Here is a 22,739-nt window from a genome sequence, read left to right as displayed (position 1 = left end):
GTAAACTCAGTTTAACAAAAATGTCCTGGCAGTACCAGATTTAAAGAGTGGGTCCAATTAAAAATGATGTTTTCAGGCACTAGGCTTTACCTTTGTGTTCTCAAAAAAAATATGAGGTACTCTGCCAAGAAGGTGGGAACTTTTGTAGAATTATGGAACGTATAAGTCCAAGCAGAAGCTTTTGACATTGACAGGTGACTCAAAGAGCAAGTTTCTGTCAAAATGATAATAAACACCCACAGACAAGGAGTAAGAAAAAATGTTTTGTTTCAGTTTGCCATATACTAAATTTGCAGTATTTGCAATGGGAAYGGTATTATAAAATGGTCATACTGCTCATGCATTTAGTTCAATGAAGCATTTCTATATCTTCTCTAATTGATCAATTCATTAGAGGCTAGTGTGTGTGTGCGTGTGTGTGGGGGGGGGGGNGGGGGGGGGGGGGAGGGAGTTGCAGGAGGGTGAGGGGAGGCAGGAGAGTTATTATTTCAGGCCAGGGAGATATGCACAGAAAACATCAGTACTAAAAACTGGCTGGCTTCACCCAGTAGGAGAGTATATGTTATATTAAAGCAGCAAAGCTTGTCAGGGAGATGAAACAGCCATAGCTTGTGTTGGTATTCAGCCTGTTAGTACAGGAAAAAAACCTCAAGGCAAACAGTTTCATTAAATATTAATTTTTGAAGAGCTTCAAAGTTAAGGCTGGGGCATACTTCTATATCACACGTAACTATTCATCATCTAAAAAAGTTGGTCTGGATGCAATTAAAAAATAATCCTAAGGCTCTCAGCAGATTGATTCAGTATCATTCAATATTGAATCATTCAATGATTCAATAGAATTTGATGAGGTCTTGCATCATTTAACAAAGATGAACATATACTGGAGGAAGTGCTTGCAAGTCTTGCTTTTTTTGGATTTGGCAAATCTGAGGAAAGAAAGGTGCATATAGGTTTAAAGTGCAGCCTTCAATTCATTTGCTCTTAGCATTTCAAGCTTATCAAAGTAACTTAGCTCCGAGCAGACAGCTAGAAGCTGTATGTAGTCATTGGCCCTGGGATGAAAATTAGACAAGTGGTAACCTACACAGCAAYATTAGCCAGAAAGCTTTGCACAGCACAAGCTATGTTTTAACCTCAGTCTCCAGTTTATGCCTAGCTCTTGAGCTGTAGCTGCTGCTCTTGCATTAAGTGCTGAGGAGCAGCGACGAGAGCCTCTTCCTAAGAAGGTGCTGGTGGAGCAGAGCGCCGCGGTGTCGGGGCCCAGGAGGGGATGGCAACACGGCAGCGGGCACCCCTAGCGCCCCTCCAGCCTGGGGGGGGGGGGGCTGGCCACAAGGCGCGGAAGCGGGCTAAAGCCTGCCTACACTGCCCAGCTGCAGGAGCAGCACACCTAGCACAGCTGGAGCAGCGCGCAGAGGCTATCTGCGCACACCCTTGAGTTTTTATACGCATATCTACCTTTCAGTGACAACAAATAAATGTGATTAATAGTTAGATTAATAGCAATGTTAACTCCACTGTAAGGACAAAAGCTTAATTTATGCTAAAAACAACAACAACAATTTAAGTAAAACAAGAGCTTATTTAATAAAATGCTTAGGTCTGCTCAGAGCAGTTACGATTGCACACGCAAGCTGAATTCATAAAGCATATCRGAAATCCAACCAGCAGGTTATTTTTTTTTCCTGTGGAGCTTTGTGAAATATTTTAGAAGGCACTTACAAATATAAACTTGTAAGGTATACTTTCCTCTAAAAAGAAAAGATGAACTCTAATTTACATGCTGCTTGCTTATCAGTATCCTGTTTATGCAACACCCTATGTTGTACAGTTGTTCAATGTATGTTGTTACCAACTAGTCCTAAAAATCACTGTCGTTTCAACAGCCGCTTTGTAGACTGATTTCCCTTAACAGACGCATTACTGAACGTGTCCCTGTTGCAAAATAACAAWTCCAGAATCTCACCCAGCTCGTTTAGTAAACATCAATCAGTTTGCACCATCAGAAGAGCAGAAAAAGGAGAAAAGATGTAGCAACTTAAATTGTTCAAAACAGCAACAGTTATTATGATCAGAAGCTACGATTTATACTGCGGCAAGTTAAGATGAGTTGTCCACCACAGTCAGCACCGGTATTTTTTGGCAGTCACTAGCAACCAGCTCTTTTAAAACCAGCAGAGGTATGAGAGCACAGCAGCACCATACTAATGCTGATACGTTCATTCTGGAGCCTGTCCCATTTTGGAAGCTATTACTGCTCCACAGGCAGTTTGTATCTGTGCCGTTAGGTCCTCCTACAATTAAAAACACACCAGAGACACTCAAATAGCTTTTCAAGAATCAGCTTAATTCTGGCAAGCATGAAGCCATAGAAAGCCATATGATTTCCTCCATATTCACTGTCTACTGAATCACGTGGCAACAGATTTTTTTTTGCATCATCTATGGTGAATCAAATACCTTCAGTAACATGAGTTTTCTTAACAGGAATTTGCACATCTAATGAAATGAAGAATATCAACAGTACCCAGTAAGGAAGGGGAAAAAAATTGAAGAACGTAATAACAGATGACATAGCAAAAACTCTACCACAAGRGAGTAACTGGTGAGTAAAGAATATAGTTTTACAGTCAAAAGTTGAAATTTTGAGACCTAAGTGTTAATTTGTAAGCTTACTGAAAGCTCACTACTGTCAGCACCCACATGCTTTCACTATTATAAATGTGTGCCCACCAGTCCCGTGTTCTGCAATCTGCTATCACTTTCCTCTAGATTACAGGTGGATGCAATTTAAAAAAAAATATAGAAGTACCATACACTGAATTGCAGCCACTGTGGATTGCTTGATGCAAAATTTCTTCTAAAATAGCTGGTGTTTGCCTCTTATTCACTTTACAGCTACTGAGCTTCTTGTGTTCAGTCATTCAAGTGCTACTTGATATAAGAACTCCCATAGATATTGTTTCAGGTTTTCCATTTCACAGAATGGCTGAGGTTGGAAGATCGTTAGTCTAAACTCTACTCAAAGTAGGATCAGGTACAGCAGGTTGCTCAGAGCTGCATCCAGTTTGGTTTTGAAGGATGAAGTTCCACATCCTCTCTAGACAAGCTCCACTAAAAATAGCTTCCCTGTATTCCAGCTTGCAGCCATTACCTGTCTTCCAGAGTCAGTGTCTTTATACCCTCCCATCAGGTATTTATACGCATTGACCAGAACCCCAAGCCTTCTCTTCCCCAAGCTACACATCCCAGCTCTCTCAGCCTTCCCTCCTACAAAGAATGTTCCAGTCCCTTATCAGCTTTATGGCCTTCTATTGGGCTTGTTCAAGCAGAGGATGTCTCACATATTGGGGAGACCAGTACTGGACACAGCACTCCAGATATGGTCTCACCAGTGCTAAGTAACCTGCTAGCAATGCTCTAATGCCACTGAGGGTGATGCTGGCCTTTCTTGCCACAAGGGCACATTGTTGGCTCATGGTTGATCTAGGTTGACTCTGTTGTCACTAGAGTCATCCTAGGGCTTATCAGAGTTGCCTCAACATTGACTTCCCATTCCGTCAATCATGCTCAACACCCACTTCCAGGCATTACTGGAATTACCAAGTTTTCCTTCTTGCTCATGTAACCCTGCCCGAAACTGGAGGAACTTGGCTGTTCAAGACTGAGTCAGCAGCAGTGYRGTGGAAGCAAGTTCAGCAAGTTCCCAGGAATACTGAAAGTGTTTTACTGTAAAAGCTTTGATAGAAGCTTTCACAAGAAGTTGGGAATTATGAATAAAGACGTTACCAGTTCTTAATAGCAAACTACTTGTACAATTTTTAAAGAGTTTGAAATACCCTGAGATTTAGTTCTCCACCTTCTGACAGTACTGTGTAGCAGTATCAATAATGCTACAGCTCYTCAGCCCAATCTGTACAATTGTTCATATATCACCATAGCCTATAGAAAGATTATAGTCTTTTATTAGCTTTTTTACAGATTAATTTTCAATAATAAAATTCAATAAAGTGATTCCCTAATCATAAAAACTTGTTTTACACATTATGTACAAGTACCCAGAGACTACAGCCATACGGAATATATCACAGTTATATCACATACCTTCACACAGAACAAGCTGGGGAGAGGCGCTAGCTGCATTGACATACATTCAAAGATCAAGTTGTGGATATGCACAGTGCATTTGGCACAGTTCACTAAAGATTGCCCACGCAGGGACAGTAAAAATAATCCCAGCTAAGTGATAATGTGGATTAGTTCAACCACATTCATTCCAGGAGGGGCACTTATTCACAATTAAATTAGCTATCAGAAGAGATTTGACTAAGTTAGATCAAATGCAGCTGAACGAATCATTTCAGTTTCATTAAGCATCCCTCTATAGACAAACCCTAGATCTTCAGATTAATCTCCAATATAAAAAAACCAAATCATTTTAGTTGAGATATGCAGAACTTTGAGGACCAAGGGCAGCACAGGTAATTAAGTGTTCTTTGGCAGATTGATGCAATTATAAAAAAAATAGATTACTTCTGAAGACTAAGCTAAATTTTTCCTCCTTTTACTTCTATTTCCTGCCAGCACTAGAACTGTTTTGGTGACAGTTGCATGTATACATAGTAACTTATACAAAATTTTGTCTTGATAAAACAAAAAGCACAATATAGATAAACTTCAATATTCAAATCCCCTCCAAGAGGTTATCAACTCCCCACAAAAAAAGTTAAGTTTCACATTCAGCAATAAAACTTTCTTACAGCAATGACCAGGCCCAGCAAACATTGCATATGATTATTCAGCATAAAATGAGTAATACAAACATACAAGAAGTGATGAGTATCAGAAGCCAACCTGCAGAAGGGAGGCAAAGATACTGAGCATTAGAGCTCCCATGGAATGCTAACTGATGTTTTCTGACTTCAAGTAAGAGTTATCACCTTGATTAAGTGTCCTTTTATCTTTCATGGGATTAACTAGACCATAGTCCTTTCCTGTATCTGCAATCTGATCTCAGTATGACAGTAAAAATACAGCAGCTAACAATTTTATGCAATCTGTTTTATAACATTACATCAAGTTATGACAGTTAAAGTGTATTATTTCACAAAGCATCAGACATTCGTTTAAAAACTGGAAATTCCCTTTTTAAAAGCAGAAGAAAATTTTCTAGTATTACGCTAGTTTCTTATCCTGAAAGAGATGCAGTCAGACTCATTCTGATGAGAAAAATGAAACACTTCCAGAATAAAGTGTCCAATAGTTCTACAGCCTCCAGGGCAGAAGGTTGAAATATTAGTGTTTGCCTCCAGGAATACTGCTCTAAAGATATTGCTTTGTCCAAATACTACAAAAACTTCCAATTTCAAATTATGTTCAACATTAAGAATTTAATTAAACTAGGATTTTCTACCATGAAGACTATTTAGCCTATGTAGCTACTTCATTGTTATATCAGATTTGATATACTGTAGTACAATTCACTTAATCTTCATTCCTGTATATTGCAGACTTCAACTCAGCRTTTGAACACACAGTTCAGAACAAACCTAATGAAAGGCTTAAGTAGAACTCCCCTGCTGGGTACACAAGCACAATAAGCAAGTCATGTTTGTYACAGAAGTGGACCTAGTCCATCTTCAGATTCTTCTGGCAAGTAATGCCAAAAACCTTAGACAGCTTGTCATATYAGGTTAGAATTTTATGCAAAATCAAGTATACAGTCAATACATAGCACTGTTTATGCTTATTCTCTATAGAAAGAGACCTCACTGAGGCTAGAAGAAGTCTTACCTAGAACTATAAGAATAGCTTTTCTAAGCCTTAAAAAAAAAAAAAAAGTATTTCTAGACAAATTGGTTAAATCACTTACCACAGAAGCTTCCAAAGGTTATTGTGTCTCTTCAGTATTTCTGGAACTTGATATCTACACTGCTGGCTTGGTCCTAATGGACAAGCAGTCTAGTCTCATAGCTACTAGAGAAGATACTGACCCATTGAATTTACACACTGTATTAGTCAACACATCCACAAATGAATTTGGCCATTAGCTCTGAAATGCCTGATGGTGAGAAATCAATAAGAAACAGGAAACAAGGGACAAAGTTCTTCCTTGGATTTGAGAAGTACCTTCAGGGCATTTACACTGTCCTGAAGATTCCACAAGACAGTTCTTTCATGTCCTGGTGACCAAAACAGCATGTAAATGGGGTAATTAAGTTCTGAATAGCTTGGATTGCAATAATTGCATTTTGCACAGATCAAGCCTGTGAATTTCCCCCTCCCCATAGATTCTCACACACTCACACAGACTCTCTAGAAAGGTAAGACACTTTATTGAATTTGTTGATAAATTAAGAAAGGACTATGAACCAGACTTATGGATCACAGGTGCTTGTAAACACAGACATCAATTCCTTTTCATGGAAAGCCCGACTTAGTGTGCTCAGCCCAAAGTCACTTTCCCCAGCGTTGCTCACAGGCTGCATAGTGACGGAGAGCAGAGAAAAAGTCTTCATAGCTGATGTTCTGGTGGGAAGGCAGAGAACTGAGAAAACAAGTTAGATAAAAGTTAATAAGTACCTTATAAATAACTTATAAATGGCAAGTTTCTGTGTACAAAACACCAACAGAACTGTCCAGTAAGACTAAATGGTGACAGAAAATGTTCCTTGAATCTCAGGAGTAAAGCTTGCTGTTGCCTAATTCCTGCTTCCAGCCACGATAAGGCCTAAACACTTGCCAGGTTTTCACTTAACATTTTACATGCCCTTAAACTAATTTCAGGACATCTCTGTTTAGAGAGAATTCCTCTTAAGGCTATTTCTATAAAGGTATGCCACATATAGAAGACTTCTTGCTTATTTTAATATTATTCTATTCTGTTTCACATTATTTACAGGAAACTCACATGATCTCTGTCAGTCTGATGTGCCAGGGAAGGAATCCTAATGTGCTGTCCACAGGACCAAACTTCAAGACTAAATCAGGATCAGGAAATCCATTTGTACCTGTATGAACAGCAAATTAAGCTAGAGTTAAAACAAAAACACTCTGGTAGATCTGGCAAAACTAAGTACTAAGGCATCTGTTTTCAATCGAATGCATACTGCATGTGAAATGAAGCTCCCGAGGACAAGTTAATGATTAAAAACCCAAAAGGACAGACTGGTCTTGTACCACCTAAATAGGACTAACTAAGCAAGAGCTGTTGTTTTTATACCAGCTAGCTTTCAAAGACTTTGCAGGGAAGCCATAGGAAAGCAAAGATTATTTTGAGTAACAGACACTAAATGATAACACTGCTGTTATAACTGACTTGTTCYTGTTTTGTCTTGGCAAGCCAGATTTTAGTAGTGCAGAACATAATGTACTTGACTTACTTACTACATTGCTAACTCAGCTATATGGAGTTGCAGTTAAGCACAGCAAAGGCCCATTAACACAAAGACTTCAAGGAGATTTTTCATTCAAGAGCAACAAACTGGTATAATCACATGCTATCAAAAAAACAAATGATAATAAAAATGTAATAAAATCCCTAGGTTAGATTAACTGGTTCTTAGACATCTGTCTGGCTAGTTGAGCAAGAAAAGGCAGGGGAATTTCTTTTTGCTAGTAGTGAGCAAACAGTATGACCCATCTTAGAGCAGAACTAGGCAACACTGAAGGAGCTCACTAGGTGCCCACTTTTACTGCCTATAYATAAAACTGTCAGTCACTTACTCAACTAGTCATATCCCTATCAACCAAGAYGGCTTTGTTCTTCCAGTCTCTGGAACCTGACATACAAATAGTTGTCTGCAGAAAGTCTCAATTTTTCAAAGAATGAAATTTTGTAGTCCTAATACTAGTTTGATTATGTAAGCAAGTCTTTCCTGGATAAGGAAACCTAAATAGATCTTCAGCAGCTTGYGGTGTTGCTCACCAGTGAGAGCTTCCCACAGATCTTCAGAGGCTGAAGACAGTGGCCATGCAACACTGTCTCTCTTCCATACACTTCTGCCATACCTAAGCTACTCCAAACTAAAACTGACAGACAGGYAATGAACTTACAATGAACAATCTTACAGTTCAGCTTTTTCTGCTAATTCTAAAGAGTTGATTAGGGCAATATGAAAGACAGCATAGCATGAAGGACCAAGCAGCTAAGCTCTTTCATGTACCTATTTAGCCCATTTGAAAAGCACTCCAGCAGTCATAGCCTTACTTAGTAATAATGCCACAATTAATCATGATTATTGCATGATTTTTGATGTATTTCCTGATGCCCCTCCCACTATTCACTAATTTCAAAGGTTAATTGGACAGGCGCTTACATTCCTACCTCAAAGAGATAGGGAGCTTAATAGTGCCTACCTGCTATGAATTTTAGATGTTATTTAAAAATATATAGATAGAAATCAAGAAATAAGAGCCTTACACAAGCTTAAGTTTAGCCATAAGGGAACTTAACTTAGGGAAGAACAAAGCAGAGTCTCATCTAGTTTCCCTCCCCCTAGATCTTTTAACTAAAGACTTCAGAAGTTCACACCTTCCCTACCAAAAAGGATTATAATAGCAGTTCTTTTCCAGAGGTAAGTAAATTTTATATTATTCCTAGAAATAAGCATTTCTAGTGACTAGGATTAAATATTCAGACAAAAAAAATACCTTATGTGCCAGAGTTCAGAGCTTATCTCAAAGTGAACAAACGTGTTACAAAGCGGAAGTTGCTTATTTGTTGGAAAGCTAGCATGTTAGTATGAAAGAGTTTTGCAGGGAAGCAATGAGAATACTTAAAGTGGGGATTCTTGTGGAAGTGGACAGCTTTACTCATCAGCTGATTCAGAAGCTGAGTACTCATCAGCTGGCCAGTTCAGCAGCAGGATCTTCAACATTGTAATGGCTTTTCAAACAGGAAAGGACCTTCAGAGATCCCAGTTAATTCTAATACTTCCTTCTGGTTCCTATCTGAAGATGGAAAATGAAAACGGACACTGTATAGTATTAAGGTCAGAACAGCCTATTTAAAAAGCAATATTGCACTTTCCATTCTACATCTGTTTCTCTATCTAAACATCTCACCACTGCAAAGCTACCTGACACATGGGAGCTCRCTCAGGGCTGCTAAAGTTACAGCACACAAGTCTAGCACACAAGATYGGATTTGAGAGCAGATTCTAAAGAAAATGAAGGCTTTGACAAGATAGGAATCCAGCAATATTTCTTCTGGATCAGTTCTGTGAGAAAATTAGAAAGAGGTAGCTTTATCAACYGCATAACTTCCTTTATTCTTCACATGATTTATAGAGTAACTTGAACTGCCCAGTTTAATTGAAAAACATGTTTACTGGGAACACTGACATCTGCATTATAATGCAGTTTTTCTAAAAACTCAAGCTGGTTACCTGAAATACAGCTCAGAAGAGAAAGTATTCTTACACTGAAGAAAGCTAGTCAAGCTGCAAGGATCAGAGTATGACTGGACTAAGAACCAACAGTCACAGGACAAGCTGGAAGAATCACAGTATTTTAGAACTGGACTTCAYTAATAACCCCATCCTAAATACAAACAGTAAGTGAGGAAAAAAAGCAAGACACTATTTTCAAGTGTTCTAAATTAGTATGTGAAAACACAAAACCTTATGGAAGTCAAGACCAACAGAGATAAACCCATCTAAGAAGTAGCTATTCAATTACTGCTTTCAGAACTCACTCCGAATTTACATCGGCAACTTAATACAGATGTTCACATTCAATACCTTGCCATTAAGGATGCACAGAAACTAAATCTGCCTATAAACAAAGAGAGCAGTCTCCTAAGCTACAACTAAAATATGTCACAGAAGGCTAGTGTTTTACCTCCAACTGTTCGGACACACTGAAACCAAGAGAATTAATAAGCAGAGCTAGTAAAAGATACTACCCTTAGTTATGAGCCACACAGATTCTACAGTCTGTTTTAAAAGTATACAGTTTTGACAGGTTAGAAGTATAGGATATTCTTTTCTGTATTCAGCTGGCATGCTTTACTTGAAGAGTCACACAGATTAAGGCTATTCAAATTGGGCTTAATAGTTTTAATGCAGCCAAAYATCTATATGTAAGGCACCTAAAAAGTTACAGTTAAACAGGCATCATTGGTCAGATTTCATATATGGGTATCAACTGTCAGTCTTTCACAAACCAAATGCTTGTTTTAGAGAAGCAGTTCTACATTACCATTCTACATTACCATGTTATACTCTGAAGGCAACTTAAGAAAGAGTTTAAGTTAATTCCTCAGTTAACATACACTACATCTATTTAAAGTGTGGGCTAATGATAAAAAGTAGACTAGAAAGTTGAATTCCTCTACTAATAACTGTAACAGTAAGAAGGAATCATGCAGTATGCTGGTATCAYGGGCAGAATTCAGTTTAAGATTAAAGATCTACTTGAAATGTCTAAGCTCCCGCTGTAGTCAGAATCTAGAGAGCAATTCAGCTGACCAACCATTTAAGGAAGAAAAGAACTCCCTGCCCCCAACACATGACTCCAAACTCCAATTGATCAGAGCTACACCATGACAACATGCCTGCAGAAAACCAAGTTTTAAGTATCTTACCTGAAATCTGAATCCTGCCTAAGCTAATTACAGTGGCAAGTAACATGCATGGGTCACCTAGGGAAGTAGAGCACTCTAGCCCCTTAGTACTGCTGTGAAGGTAAAGGCTGTATTTCAAGCTGTTCCTCCTGCATGTGAGATTAGGGTTGCCCTGCTTCTTCATTGCTTTGCATATAGCCAYGCACCTCAGTGCAGAGCCAGCAACCTGCACGAATTAGTAATGAAGATAAACTAGCATGGGTTACACAGCAGCAAAAGATTAGCAAGTGCCCTGTCATTCACACTCAGGGTAATAGCTAGGCAGCAGTAAGAGCTTTAACTGCTGCAACTAGACCTAGAAGAGACTCTCAGCCCACACCCAAGTTTGCATTTTGCTAAATTGCAAGGGATTAACCAAAGTTAGAACAGCCTACTTTTGACTGATTCCAGTAGTATTCTTTTTTCAGAAAGCTCACCACAGAGCATCCCACACAGGTTGATAGCTCCAGTTTAGCTTAGGCTTTCCTTTCAAGCTTTTTAGGACAGAAAAAGCAAACAGTCTGAATAAGTTTGAGAGAGAAGACTCTAGAAGCTATGATCATTGCCTACCCTGGTAGACTACAAGTCAAGATAAAATATTTTAAGCAATAAACACACTAGGGATCAGATGAGTTATGATTTGATTATTCCTTCCCTTCCTCCCCTCAGACCATATCATACTTACTACTTAATAAGTTGTCTAACACATTCACATCCAGGTCTGCGTATGTTCTTCGCTGCTGCGCTACCAACTGACAAAAGTTCTGAGCAGCTTTTACTATGTCTGCTTTTCCATCTTCTGGAGACAGCACCTTCAATGTAGATTGGCAATTTAAAACTGAAAGTACAAAACATAGTTTAAAAGCAACAGAAGTATAGTTGTTTTGAACGTGCACTTTAGATACTCAAAGGATATGATTGAAAGAAASTTATAATCTACTCTGCACATTATACACAGTTATCCATCACCTATCTCTTAGAAAAGAGTGTCAGTCTCCCAAATTTGTTGCAACACTGATGAGCAAGCTTAAAGCAACCATTTTGAGGAATCTTGCAAAATGGTTTAATCAATGTTAGACTCAGGACAGAAAGATTGCTCCAGGAAGCAGCACTGGCTAATGTTGTCAGGCAAGTAGTGAGACAAGGGCATCTAGGTAGTGACTTGGCAGTAGCAAACAATGCAGAAAGATTTACAATTCAGAAAAGAACAAAAAGTTAAATATTTATCCTATACAAAATAAGTTAAAGATATAAAAGCCACATGTGACAGTATCTTTAAGCCAGAGCCCACTCCAAATACGGTTACAAAACCTTTCCAGCAACACTCCAAATTAATGCAAAAGTTACAACATTGATCTTAAAGATGGCTGCAGAGAAACTAGGAAATAGATAACAATACCAAAATCCACCCATTAATTTGGAAGTGTAATGGGTGTGACATACAGAAGACTTTTCACAGCCTTATTGTCAATATTATTGACAGTTAAGAGTTTTCTATTGCTACATGATTTAGTATTACCATCCATTTTGACACGGTACTCTAMAGGTAAATTTACCAAGCAAACTGAAGTAACTGGTATACTAGTATCAGCTTGAAGTAACTACGTTAAACACTAATGCTATTAGTGTGCTTTGTATTATGTGCATAACAGACCACATTAATATTTAATAGACACAGCATTTTCATATTCACTAACCAGTTATTTCAAGAAATAGCGTATCTTAAGACTGCAGAATCTGCCTACAAGGAGTGACAGTGTATTTTGTAAGTCCTCCTTCCTTTCACTCTCCTCTTCCAGAGCAGTAAACTTCAGATAGTGTTTTATAACTGGAATCTTTTCATGGACAAATACAGACTTGTCAGCTGGAGTATGAACTCCCAAAAACCTAAGGTTGTAAGAGATGGAGTCTATGCAGGAAGCAAAGATTTGTTATGAGTGGAAGCCCTATAATACTCAAAATTTAGCAGGCACCATGAAACTCTGGTAGAATAGAGTTTCATATCAAAGTCAACTTTCGTAGAGACTACCTACTAGAGAGTATTTACTCTGTCCTAGAAATAAATACAACTGGTGCAGTTGTGGGCTGGTACTTTGAGTGATGCACAGACCCTTACTCTCCCCTCTTTTCCACAAGATCAGGAAAAATAATGAGCTTAAAAAAAAAAGGAAGAATGTTGTTGTAAAAGAAATATTTCAACATACTGTAATTGACAGCATAAGAACACCTTAAATTCARTTAAAGTTATTCTAACTTTAATAATCTAGGCAACCACAATTAAGACATCTAAGATTGACTGATTTGTCAATACTATGCTAAASAATATTTCTTTATGATAGTACATAAACATGCAAGACATGCCATTTTACTTTTCAAAAAATAGTACTGCAGGGTTTTTTGGGGTAATGTCAACTTTTTAGTTTAAAGTTATGAAGTTTCTAGTCTGACTGTGGTGTCTTCTATACAAAAAAAAATGAAGATCTAAAGATAATGGAAGTGGCCTCTGCTTTTCATAACTGCCAGGACAAAAAAAGACTGAGACTTAAACTTATTTTCCAGTCAGCAAGTCTGAGAAGTCTTTCAGTTATTCTTTTAAAGTGGACAGGAATATCCCAATTTCAATAAGTACAGCTAAGTATGCTGGAGTTTGACTTTAATGGTCTCCCTACTCCGTTCTCAGCTGGTTATTTCTACTTTCGTAGAAGAACATGAAACAAGTACTTCCATGCACATGCTAGTACCTTAGCCTAAATTACTTACAAAGGTGAGTTTACGCAACACTGATTTTGTACTAAGAAGCTGGCACAAAGGGTCACACTGTCCTATCCATTCTTGTAGCRGAAGCAAAACAACCCACAGCTCATCTAGAAATACCTTAAATGTAGCTAAATGCACTATAGCTTGTGAGGTCTAGTTCCAGGATTAGAAGTCTGTAACATAATTATCTTAGTCTCATAATATAAAAACCTCAAGTTCTACTAGATATTTACTACACTTTAAACAGATTTTTAGTGTCTGCTGGCATACTCCAGTAGAGCTGCAATACTAACTGCAGTTAGTATTGAACAAGGAACAACTTTAAAATGGATATTTCCCACTTTCCACTTACACCTCATGTAAGCCCGCTATGACAAAACAGGACGATTTCTGCTTATGCCCTTTCCCTTCCTGGGGTCATTATACATTGTAACAGCAGCAGCTTCATTCTCTCCCTTCTTCCTGAATCAGAGGTACTAGCTTAAGTTGGGAAAGATGAAAATGTTTGCTTTGTTAACTTGACATCAAGTTTTCTTGCAGTAACTCCAGTGCTTTTTCAACACTGACTCAAGATTGACGAATCAGCAGAAAATAAAGCTACTCGGATACATTGTGTGTGTGTGTGTGGGGGGGTGTCAGTTGCATTAAGGCCAGGCTAAGGGAAGATCTAACTAGGAGAGAGTGAGATCTTGTTGTACTACAGTTATGAACAAAGTAAAAAAAAAATAGTTTAACACAAGTCCAGAAAGGTTGTGAGTGATCTGACATTACTACTTAATGAAGGAAAAGGTCATAGTACACAGAAAAGCATTCAAGTAAAAGCACAGTTACCAATTCATATATAGCTTATGAGGATTCTTCCTGATGCCCCAACTCATCTTACCTTGATCAGCTTTGTCTTGATTTGCAAATTCTGTGTATTTGGAGCAATCTAGTCCCAAGAGTTCTTGTTGCTGTTTTAAGATTTCATCCATTAATCTTGAGTTATTCCTCTTGAAAATACCTTAAAAAAAAATGCACATCAGCCAACTCCTATAAAGGATGCTATGAAAGCTACACGGGAAGAAAAAAAATGGTACGATCAGTACTTGTTTCAAACTGGAGCTCACAAGTATGGCACGAATCCAAAGCAGATACTACTGCACATGACTAATTTCAGTGACCTTGGAAAAGAAAATGTAGTGAGTCAACTTYAGATTTCATGTGTTTCTGTTCCTCTTTCACTCAGCCTGAGTTAAGTAACTAGCAGCAAGTGCTTAAGCGATAATTTAAAGACAGTAGTGAGGTAGGTCTTAATATGAAGAATAATTTAAGACAGCAATATGTAATCAACATGGGACCATCAAGTCATATTAACTTTACTGCCTCATTCTGTTCTAGATTTTCCAAGGCACATGCTACCATTTACTGATCCATCACTAAGGCTGCAGATTCACAAGTCACCACAAAGTGGAACAGAACGCTAGTTTAGTTTATCAGGCCACASSAATTGTCTATTCTTATGGCAAGAGATCTGTGTCACCAATTTCCTAATAAGATTCCACAAGCTGCATACTCCAAGGAGTTAATGCAGTCTTATGGGGCCTTTATATGCAAATATTTGTGGTARATATTTCCAGTGCAAGAGATTGCACAAACTTGCTTAAGCAAGTTTATTTGGACTCTTGTTCTAAAATAAATTCTACCTCTTACTAAAGAGATGACAGCTACTCCTAATCAAAAAYCACAATAAATATAAGCATTACAGTTTAAGTATCTACAATGCAGAAGTGTGGCTAAGTGTGCTGCATAGCTTGCTTAGGTTTTCTTAAATGAGACTTGTACTAATTATCAGTAAAAAWTCTGTAAATCAAGAGATAAAAGCATTATCAATTCCTATGTCAAGCAGTTAATGTCAAAACCATGCTGCAGTCAGCTTACACACAAAAATGAATTTGTATACAGATTTATGTTCAGGCTGACRATCTGCCAGTTCAACCTAGTTCTAGTATTAGAAACTACTAGAAGCAGTTTCTACATAAGTAGTGGGTCAAACAGCATAAAAGCTTCATGTAAAGACTGGAATACATTGGAAGTTACTCAACATTAATTGATATAGTGCATTTAATATGCTAGTCTTTTAGCTGTAGTGAGTTAGTGTTTTTAATATAGGCTWTATATAGTAGCAAAGCATCTGGTTCTTTTCCCATCCTGGAAACTTTACATTTCTAGCAAAAAACCCCTACACATTAGTGATGCTTATGACCAATTTCACATGTTGACAGTGAATCTCAGTGAAGCAGCAATCTTGATAGACAAGAGTGTTACAGAAGACTTGCACTAAGTCTAATTTAAATTAATTTTTATGGTTACACTTTGTGGTGCTGCTTATTAGACTATATTCATGCATATTAGAAATTAAGGACGCTGCTTCATACAACTCTGCTATGATTAAGTTCATCTTATACAGGAGTTAGTGTTGAACATTTTTGCTACACATAGTATCAGCAACAGTGGAGCTAAAACGATTGCTAGACCAGGGCCATTTTCAAGCTTAACAAGATCTGTACAAGGTTGGAYGTGCCTACTACCTTTAAGGGTCACTTGACAGAAAGGAAACCATCTTCCACATTTAGAGAGCTGGCATAATGAGAAAAAGATACCAGTCTGGGAGATGGACAGCAACTCTTCTCTTCCCTTTCCTCACCATAGACAAGTGATATCAATTCTTTTCACCAGAAGAAGTTGTTACCTATTCCAGTCAAGTATCAGCAGAACAGGCCTAAGGATCCAACTGCATCAACTTTAAATAGGCACTGAGGACAACATAGACTAGACTACGGTCAAAAGGTGCTTACTGCCCAAAAAGGAACATCAGATAGAGAAGAGTCAGTCCAGCTCTGAAAACAACGCTCCTTAATACATACAGGACATATTAAAGACATGCTAGTTAGCTCCACATAGCTCAAGAATACATCTAACATTTAATTTCTACACTCCTTATCTCAATGAGCTCTTCAGATGTCTAAACCTGGGTCCTGCTTTGCTCTTGGAATAACAGCTAAACATTAATCAGAAGCATCTCCAAATAAGAACTCACCTTAACATACACCTGCAGTTTTCCTGCAGAGAAGAACCTAAAGTACAGATGGATGTAAACAAACTAGCTTAAGTCTCTACTTAGCAGTGTTTAGGAACTTTACTTCCTCCAGAGTTTTGTTTCTCACTGGATGMAAAAATCTAGTAAAGACAAATGTTTAACTCTCTTATGAAGGCTTATGGTAGCAAAGTGTTCTGTCACAGCGTGCCCAAAGAGGTAACATATACAGATCAAATTCACAATTAGTTTAAAAATGATTTTACATGGTTGTGGTTCAGATGCAACTTTCCTTCCTTCCTTACAATATCTCAAAAATCAATCTGAGAAAAGTACTTCCCCCCCCCCCATCTTAAAAATATATTCAAGCTAGTTCTGGAAGCTGCTGCTACTAATTTAAACATGATAACTATAGAAAGAGCGAATTGTTCTACTCATGCACTAACAGAACCCTAGAGTGCTCCCAGGCAATGAAACCATGCTTCTTTTAAGACCACCTTCAAGTTTTGTTCAGTTTTCCATACAAGTTGAAAGCAAGTCCATAATAGGATTTCAACATAAGTTAATGTTCTGACAAGAGGACTAATAATTCAGCAATTCAATAGCTGTTTGCTGTTAAGCAGGGAAAGTTTCAGTACTATTACCATTCCTAATGACAGAAAACACTAATAAAGAAACTCCATGTTTTATTCTTGTTAGAAACACTGCATTTTTTTTTCTTGAAAAGCAGAAGCAATTTTGCTCAATCAGAACACCGGAACTGTTGCAAGCTGAGACAATAGATTTTATAGACCAGATTTAACTATCAACTAATCTGGGAAAGACAAGCCCAAGGACTCTTTGGGGCTAACAAAAGAGTTTCTGGTTATCACAGTACTCCATTTTTCCCAGAGTTTCTATAAGAAAATTAGTCAGAAGTAAAACAGCACACCAGAAAGATAAATCTAGGATAAAGATGCAYCTAAGCAGTGATAAGGATTTTATGAAGACTTCAAACAGAAAGCTGAACTCAGGAGCTCAAAATATTCAAATGTCAAGATTCAGCAAACTCCCTGAAAGTGCAGTATAGCATAGTTGTCCCAAACGCTTTCAGGAAAGCTTCACTGATGGACAGAAACACTCACTGAAGCTCTCATGAGTGAGAAAGTAACACTAACATTTTTCCATGGAAGCATTTAACTCGTCAAAGCCTCTGCTTCCCAGCAGATACTCATTTTAAACTGCAACTATTGATTGCAATATCATTGCCTTCTGACCACCAGAAGGCTGCTTTATTTCCTCAGAGATAAGGTCTTGACCAGCATGACTAGGTATCTTCCAAGTAACAGGACTGTCAATACGGAGGCCCATAACAATAAAATTTTACCCTCTAAAAATTTAAATGAAATTTTAATCAAACCAAATTTGATGACAAGACACATAGTAGCATGAAGGTTATTCCAGCTTTGATCTGTTGCATCTCAAAGAGCTAATAGAATACCAGAGAATAAAATAATGCTGTCTTCTATCTGCTTGGGAAAAGTCTCAATGTTGTAAGAAACTTGAAGTCAAAAATAAATGTATTACAGTACTGGGCATTTACTCAGATTATAGCCTTCCTGTCACTGTACAGACACTTTTTTACTCCAAACTTTCTTTGCTGATCTTTGTACATTCAGATAGACAGCCAAGTACCTGCTCACATTCCACAAGTAACATCTGATATGGTTTTTAAATGTTTCCACAYAAGAATTAATTTAACTCCAATCAAGCTGCCCTTAATAACAGTTTGTTAAAAATATCCCAGAAGYTCACTACTGTAACCAAATAAGTCACTTGTCCACTATTTCTTCTTTGAAGAATGTCATGCTTCTCCTAGTCCTATAGGTGTCACAGTTAAGGACCTATCTTAATTTAAACTTTCTACTGGAAACAGTGACATAAAGCATTTCTGCCAGAAGAGACACAAGCACRGAAGACTGTTCTTTTAACTTAAGTTTCCTGTTCTAATGAGAAAGATCTTGCTACTACAAGAATGTAATGAAGGAAGAAATGAATTAGACTATACCCGAGAACATCTAACAGAATCAGTACAGGTCACAGTGTTTCCTTTTTCACCACACCCCATTGGTGACATCTTTGATCAGTAGTTGGTACAATCATACAAATGTAGAACCTCACTGAAGCAGCTCAGTAGACCAAAAAGTAGTAGTTTCACAAARTAGTAAGTGTTCACTTGAAGACAAATGCACAGTGTAATTAAGGCTCACTCTCTGCTACCAATAAAGCTATACCCTATTTGTTCACATTGACWATACTAATCTAAGGAAACAGTTTAACATGGGCATACTGAAACCAAAGAAAGTATTATCACTCAGTGTCCCAGACATCACTAACATTCAGAATCACATTAGCAAAGGTACTGTAATATCCTACTTAAGGATTAAGTCTAAAGTGCTATATGCTCAAATCCAGATTCATGAAGAGTTTAGCACCAAGAGAAGGACAACATACCTATCAGAAGTATGCATATCCTCAAGTCAAACTAGCAACAATTTGCTTGGAGCTCACACTTGCTTTGAAACCAGTTTAATAGGCTCGGATGTGAGCAGACGCTGTGCAAAGAACAGCTATGCCTGGTGCCCAAAAAAAGCCTGCTGAATGCCAGTGAAGAACGCATGCATAACAGCAAGCTGTTTCAGAAAGCAATTCTGAGAGTTTGGCTAATGACACTGACTTAAAACCATTTGGCACTTTTGCATTAAGACTTGCCYTCTTCAACTGCTTGCTACTGCAATTATGTAGCAATAAGTAAATCAGCATATTTTGATACCAAAGAACTAATGGAAGAATTAAGTACTTTAGAGATTATTTCATGATAGCAAGCTCATGAGATCATGGTTATTTTTCATATTTCAAGACCTCTTAATACACAACTCAAACATTCACTTTAATGTACAGTAACAGCAGCTAATGGAGTCTCCATTCAGGATTTTTTTTTTTTTGAACTGCAAAATATTCTGCAAGATTTAAACTATGCTGCTCTTCAGAGGATTCCATAACCTTGTTGCTTTTTGTCATCACTTCAGTGTTGCAACAGTCAGTCCTAGATCTGACCTGMGGAGCTTAGCACATGTGCTTGAAAAAGTAGAACTAGCTTTCTCCTCAGTGAAGACTGCTGCTGTAAAAGCCCACCTTGTTCTTGCCTTTGAGACAAGAGATCTCRGTGGCAGGAGCTGCTTAAGCATTTGCTGGTATCCTTTCTCCTTACTGAATGGAGGTACAGTGAACAGTCTGAAAACCAAGTGTGCTAAAAGCCATCATTCTCTGATGGATCTGTTTCACAATTCAGATAACTTACACATTTGTGCTGCACAGTGTGGGGATCTAAAGAGATTCTAAATATTTTTTTCCTTTCAATATACAACACACACTCCAGCATATTAGGCAACATTTCTGAGGAACCTCAGATATGTAGTCTGCAAAGCTTACACAATAAAATGCCTCTCTTTAGACCACAAGGGGAAACACCCACTCTCGAGTGTTTGCTCTGCAGCATTTAGTCTGGCTGAATGCTTTCCAAGTTGAGAATAAAAACATAAACATGTAAATGGCTTATCAGAAGTTTTTCTATGTCCTTGAGATGTTATGCAAATATCTATTTCAACTTTGACTTTCAAATGAGAAAGTGAGCATTCTCCCACTGATAYACAACATAACCATAAATTCTGCAGAAGCCCTACACAGATTGTCACCTTAGGCTTAACTGAAGTCACTTACCAGTTCAGCTTCTTATACAAGTCTTATTTATATAATTAATGAGTATTTAATGAAAGCCTTCCAGTTACTCTTGTGCTGGACCATCCATGAAGCAAGAACTAAAGGTAGCAGTAAAGAGGAGGAAAAAAAACCCTCCAAATTAAGTGTCTGCACTTAGGAAAAGGCCTCCATACCTCAGACACTCTTACACATTTGACCACAATAAATTCCATCTACTTTGGTAGGTGCACTGTTGATTTTCTTTGCTGTAGAAACACTGGAAGACCACTATTTATAGACTGTATTTTTAAGCTAGCATAAATCTACAAAGTTGATTTAATTTGCATAATATCTGTAGACAACTATCAGAAGTGGCACAAAGCCACGATTAAGTAACGGCCTCTTACAGTCTCATTATTACCAGCAGCATCACTAATAGCTCTGTGTTGAAGTTTTCTACTTTGAGAGGAACAAATGACATAGGATTAAATGAAATCTACATATAGTCCTTCTGCATCGATAGCTTTCTTAGCCTCAGTAAGAGATCATCTCTCAGCAGCCAGACAGGAAGCCACACCTAAGGAAATTTTGAATGACTTATTTCATCTCCTCTGTAGGAAAGGAGACTATGAGAAAAGCTCATTTGTTTCACAGTCTCACCACACAGCTGCACTGAAAGTCTCATCTTTAAGAAACTTGGTGATGTGGGACCAAGACACCTGTAAGAGCAACAGCCCTGCACCTGAGCTCCACCAATGAATGAAACTATACAGCAGACATCTAAAATAYCAAGTTTTCATAACTGCTGGCTTAGGACCACAGAGTTATCTTTACCATCAAGTCTCACCACATGTTATACCAGAGGCAAGCAATTTTCTCATCACCATATAAGTGGCTCATGGGACAAAGATGCTTACTTTTAGTTACCTTTCCAGCCTGTTCCTTCACAAGAAAGAGAGCAGCATGAAAACACGTGGCTAGTCACACCTACCACTTCCAGAAATTCCGATACAGCTATACAAAAAGCCTGAAAGAGCAAATAGCCTAAAGTTCTTCCCTAACAGTCTGTATCACACAGCCAGCACTCCCAAAGGTGCTGGCAGTTTCTGTCAGCCCTGGGCTACGGATGAGACTCCAGAAAGGCCCCATTGCTCTGTCCCTCCAGCAAGCAAGCAGGGTCAGGTCGTCCTGACACTCAGACAGGATGGAACTCAAGGAGACCCCCACACCGACCCCAGACAACCTGGTCACAGCCACAAGCTCTGCAGAGACCAGTCAGCCCCGGGAGGAGGAAGGGGGCAGCCAATGCAGAGGCCAGCGCCCAGCTGAGTAAGACTTGAGGAGAAAGAGGCCCCTCAGCTCAACACCGGTGCTGTAATGCAGCCGGGTCGTGTCTGCCTCTCGGGGGGCACGCCCCGGCCCACCTGCCGCCCAGGCTGGCGCTCAAGGCACCTCCGCGGTACCACCAGCGCCCCCTTGTCTCTTCCCCCCCCTCCCCCCCGCTCACCGTTATGGTCGTAGACACTGACATAGGAGATTCCCACCGCCATGCACCACACCACCAGGCTGGCCATGTCCGCGTAGCTCGGCTCCTCCTCGGTCACCACCAGCCCCATGTGCACCGGGAGCTTCTGCAGGGCGCCGCCGTCCAAGCGCCACCGCTGGCGGGCCTGCGCCGCGCCCCCGGGCCGCCGCCGCTGCGCCGCGCCGGCCTTGCGGAAGGCGAAAGTCCCGGCCGCGGGCGCCAGGAGGGCGCAGGAGGCGGCGGCCGAGGCGGCACGGCGCCAGAGCCACGCGCGGGGGCCGCCGGCCGGCCGGCCGCGGAGCCAGGCGAGCAGTGCGCGCTGGAGGCAGAGCAGGGCGTGCAGCAGGCGCCACACCAGGCCCAGCACCCCGCTCATGGGGGGGAGGTGGGGGGCAGCGCCGGGCGGCGCCGCCGCCGCCAACGGACGGAGCGCAGCGCAGCGCTCGGGGGCAGCCCGACGGCGAGGAGGGGGCTCAGCCAGAGCGCGTCGCACGCCTCGCCGCTGCCGCCATCGCCGCTGCCCCACGGCCCCTCACTGAGTCCGCGCCGCCCGCTCCGCAGGCGCCGCTAGCGCAGCCATCTTCCCCCGCGCCGCCTGCTCTTTCACCTCTCAACCCGCCACACGCACGCCGCCCATTGGCCGGCAAGCCAGCCCTGCCGTCACTTCCGCCCACAGAGAGCGAATGACGTGGCCCTAAGGGAAGGGGCGGTGCCGCTGCAGCCCGAGGTGGGGGCGGGCCCGGCCCTGSGCCGCGCCCCCGCGGTGGGCGGGGCGCCCCGCCCGTTGCTAGGAGGCGGCCGAGCGGGACCGCGCGCGCCGCGTCCGTTGCGGCAGCCGTTGCCTGCCGGCGCGAGGGGCTTTCCCGCCCGCCCGCCTGAAGCGGTAGCGGCGGTGTCGGGCTGCAGGGCAGGCGGGGTTCCCGCCGGAGGCTCCGCTGGCCGGCGCGCAGCCTCCAGAGCCAGTCCCTCTTCGGCGCTGCGCCGTCGGGCCCCCTCGGGCTCCGCGGCGAGGCACAACGAGAAAGTGCTGAATC

At 40.3% G+C, this 22,739-nt stretch overlaps 1 protein-coding gene across 2 annotated transcripts; it reads right to left on the bottom strand.

The window, feature by feature from the left end:
• Positions 1 to 6,315: 6,315 nt before the first annotated feature.
• Positions 6,316 to 22,344, bottom strand: NUS1 (NUS1 dehydrodolichyl diphosphate synthase subunit). Of its 2 annotated transcripts, XM_085318520.1 has the most exons (5): positions 21,688 to 22,339; positions 14,250 to 14,369; positions 11,295 to 11,447; positions 6,914 to 7,013; positions 6,316 to 6,550 (listed from the first exon to the last, which is right to left on the bottom strand). In XM_085318520.1, exons 1-5 carry the CDS (start codon positions 22,079 to 22,081, stop codon positions 6,460 to 6,462), a joined length of 858 nt encoding a protein of 285 aa, XP_085174646.1. In that variant the 5' UTR covers positions 22,082 to 22,339; the 3' UTR covers positions 6,316 to 6,459. The 2 variants fall into 2 exon arrangements, with proteins under 2 accessions (XP_085174646.1, XP_085174654.1); XM_085318528.1 differs by lacking the exons at positions 6,316 to 6,550; positions 6,914 to 7,013 and adding an exon at positions 7,020 to 8,955 and having other exon boundaries at positions 21,688 to 22,344.
• Positions 22,345 to 22,739: the final 395 nt, after the last annotated feature.

The sequence above is a fragment of the Rhea americana genome, unplaced genomic scaffold (genome assembly GCF_003343005.1).
Source record: "Rhea americana isolate MKP2758 unplaced genomic scaffold, rheAme1 scaffold_117, whole genome shotgun sequence".
NCBI lineage: Eukaryota > Metazoa > Chordata > Aves > Rheiformes > Rheidae > Rhea > Rhea americana.
Note: the sequence above shows the minus strand (reverse complement) of the source record. Positions and strands in the feature narration are given on the sequence as shown.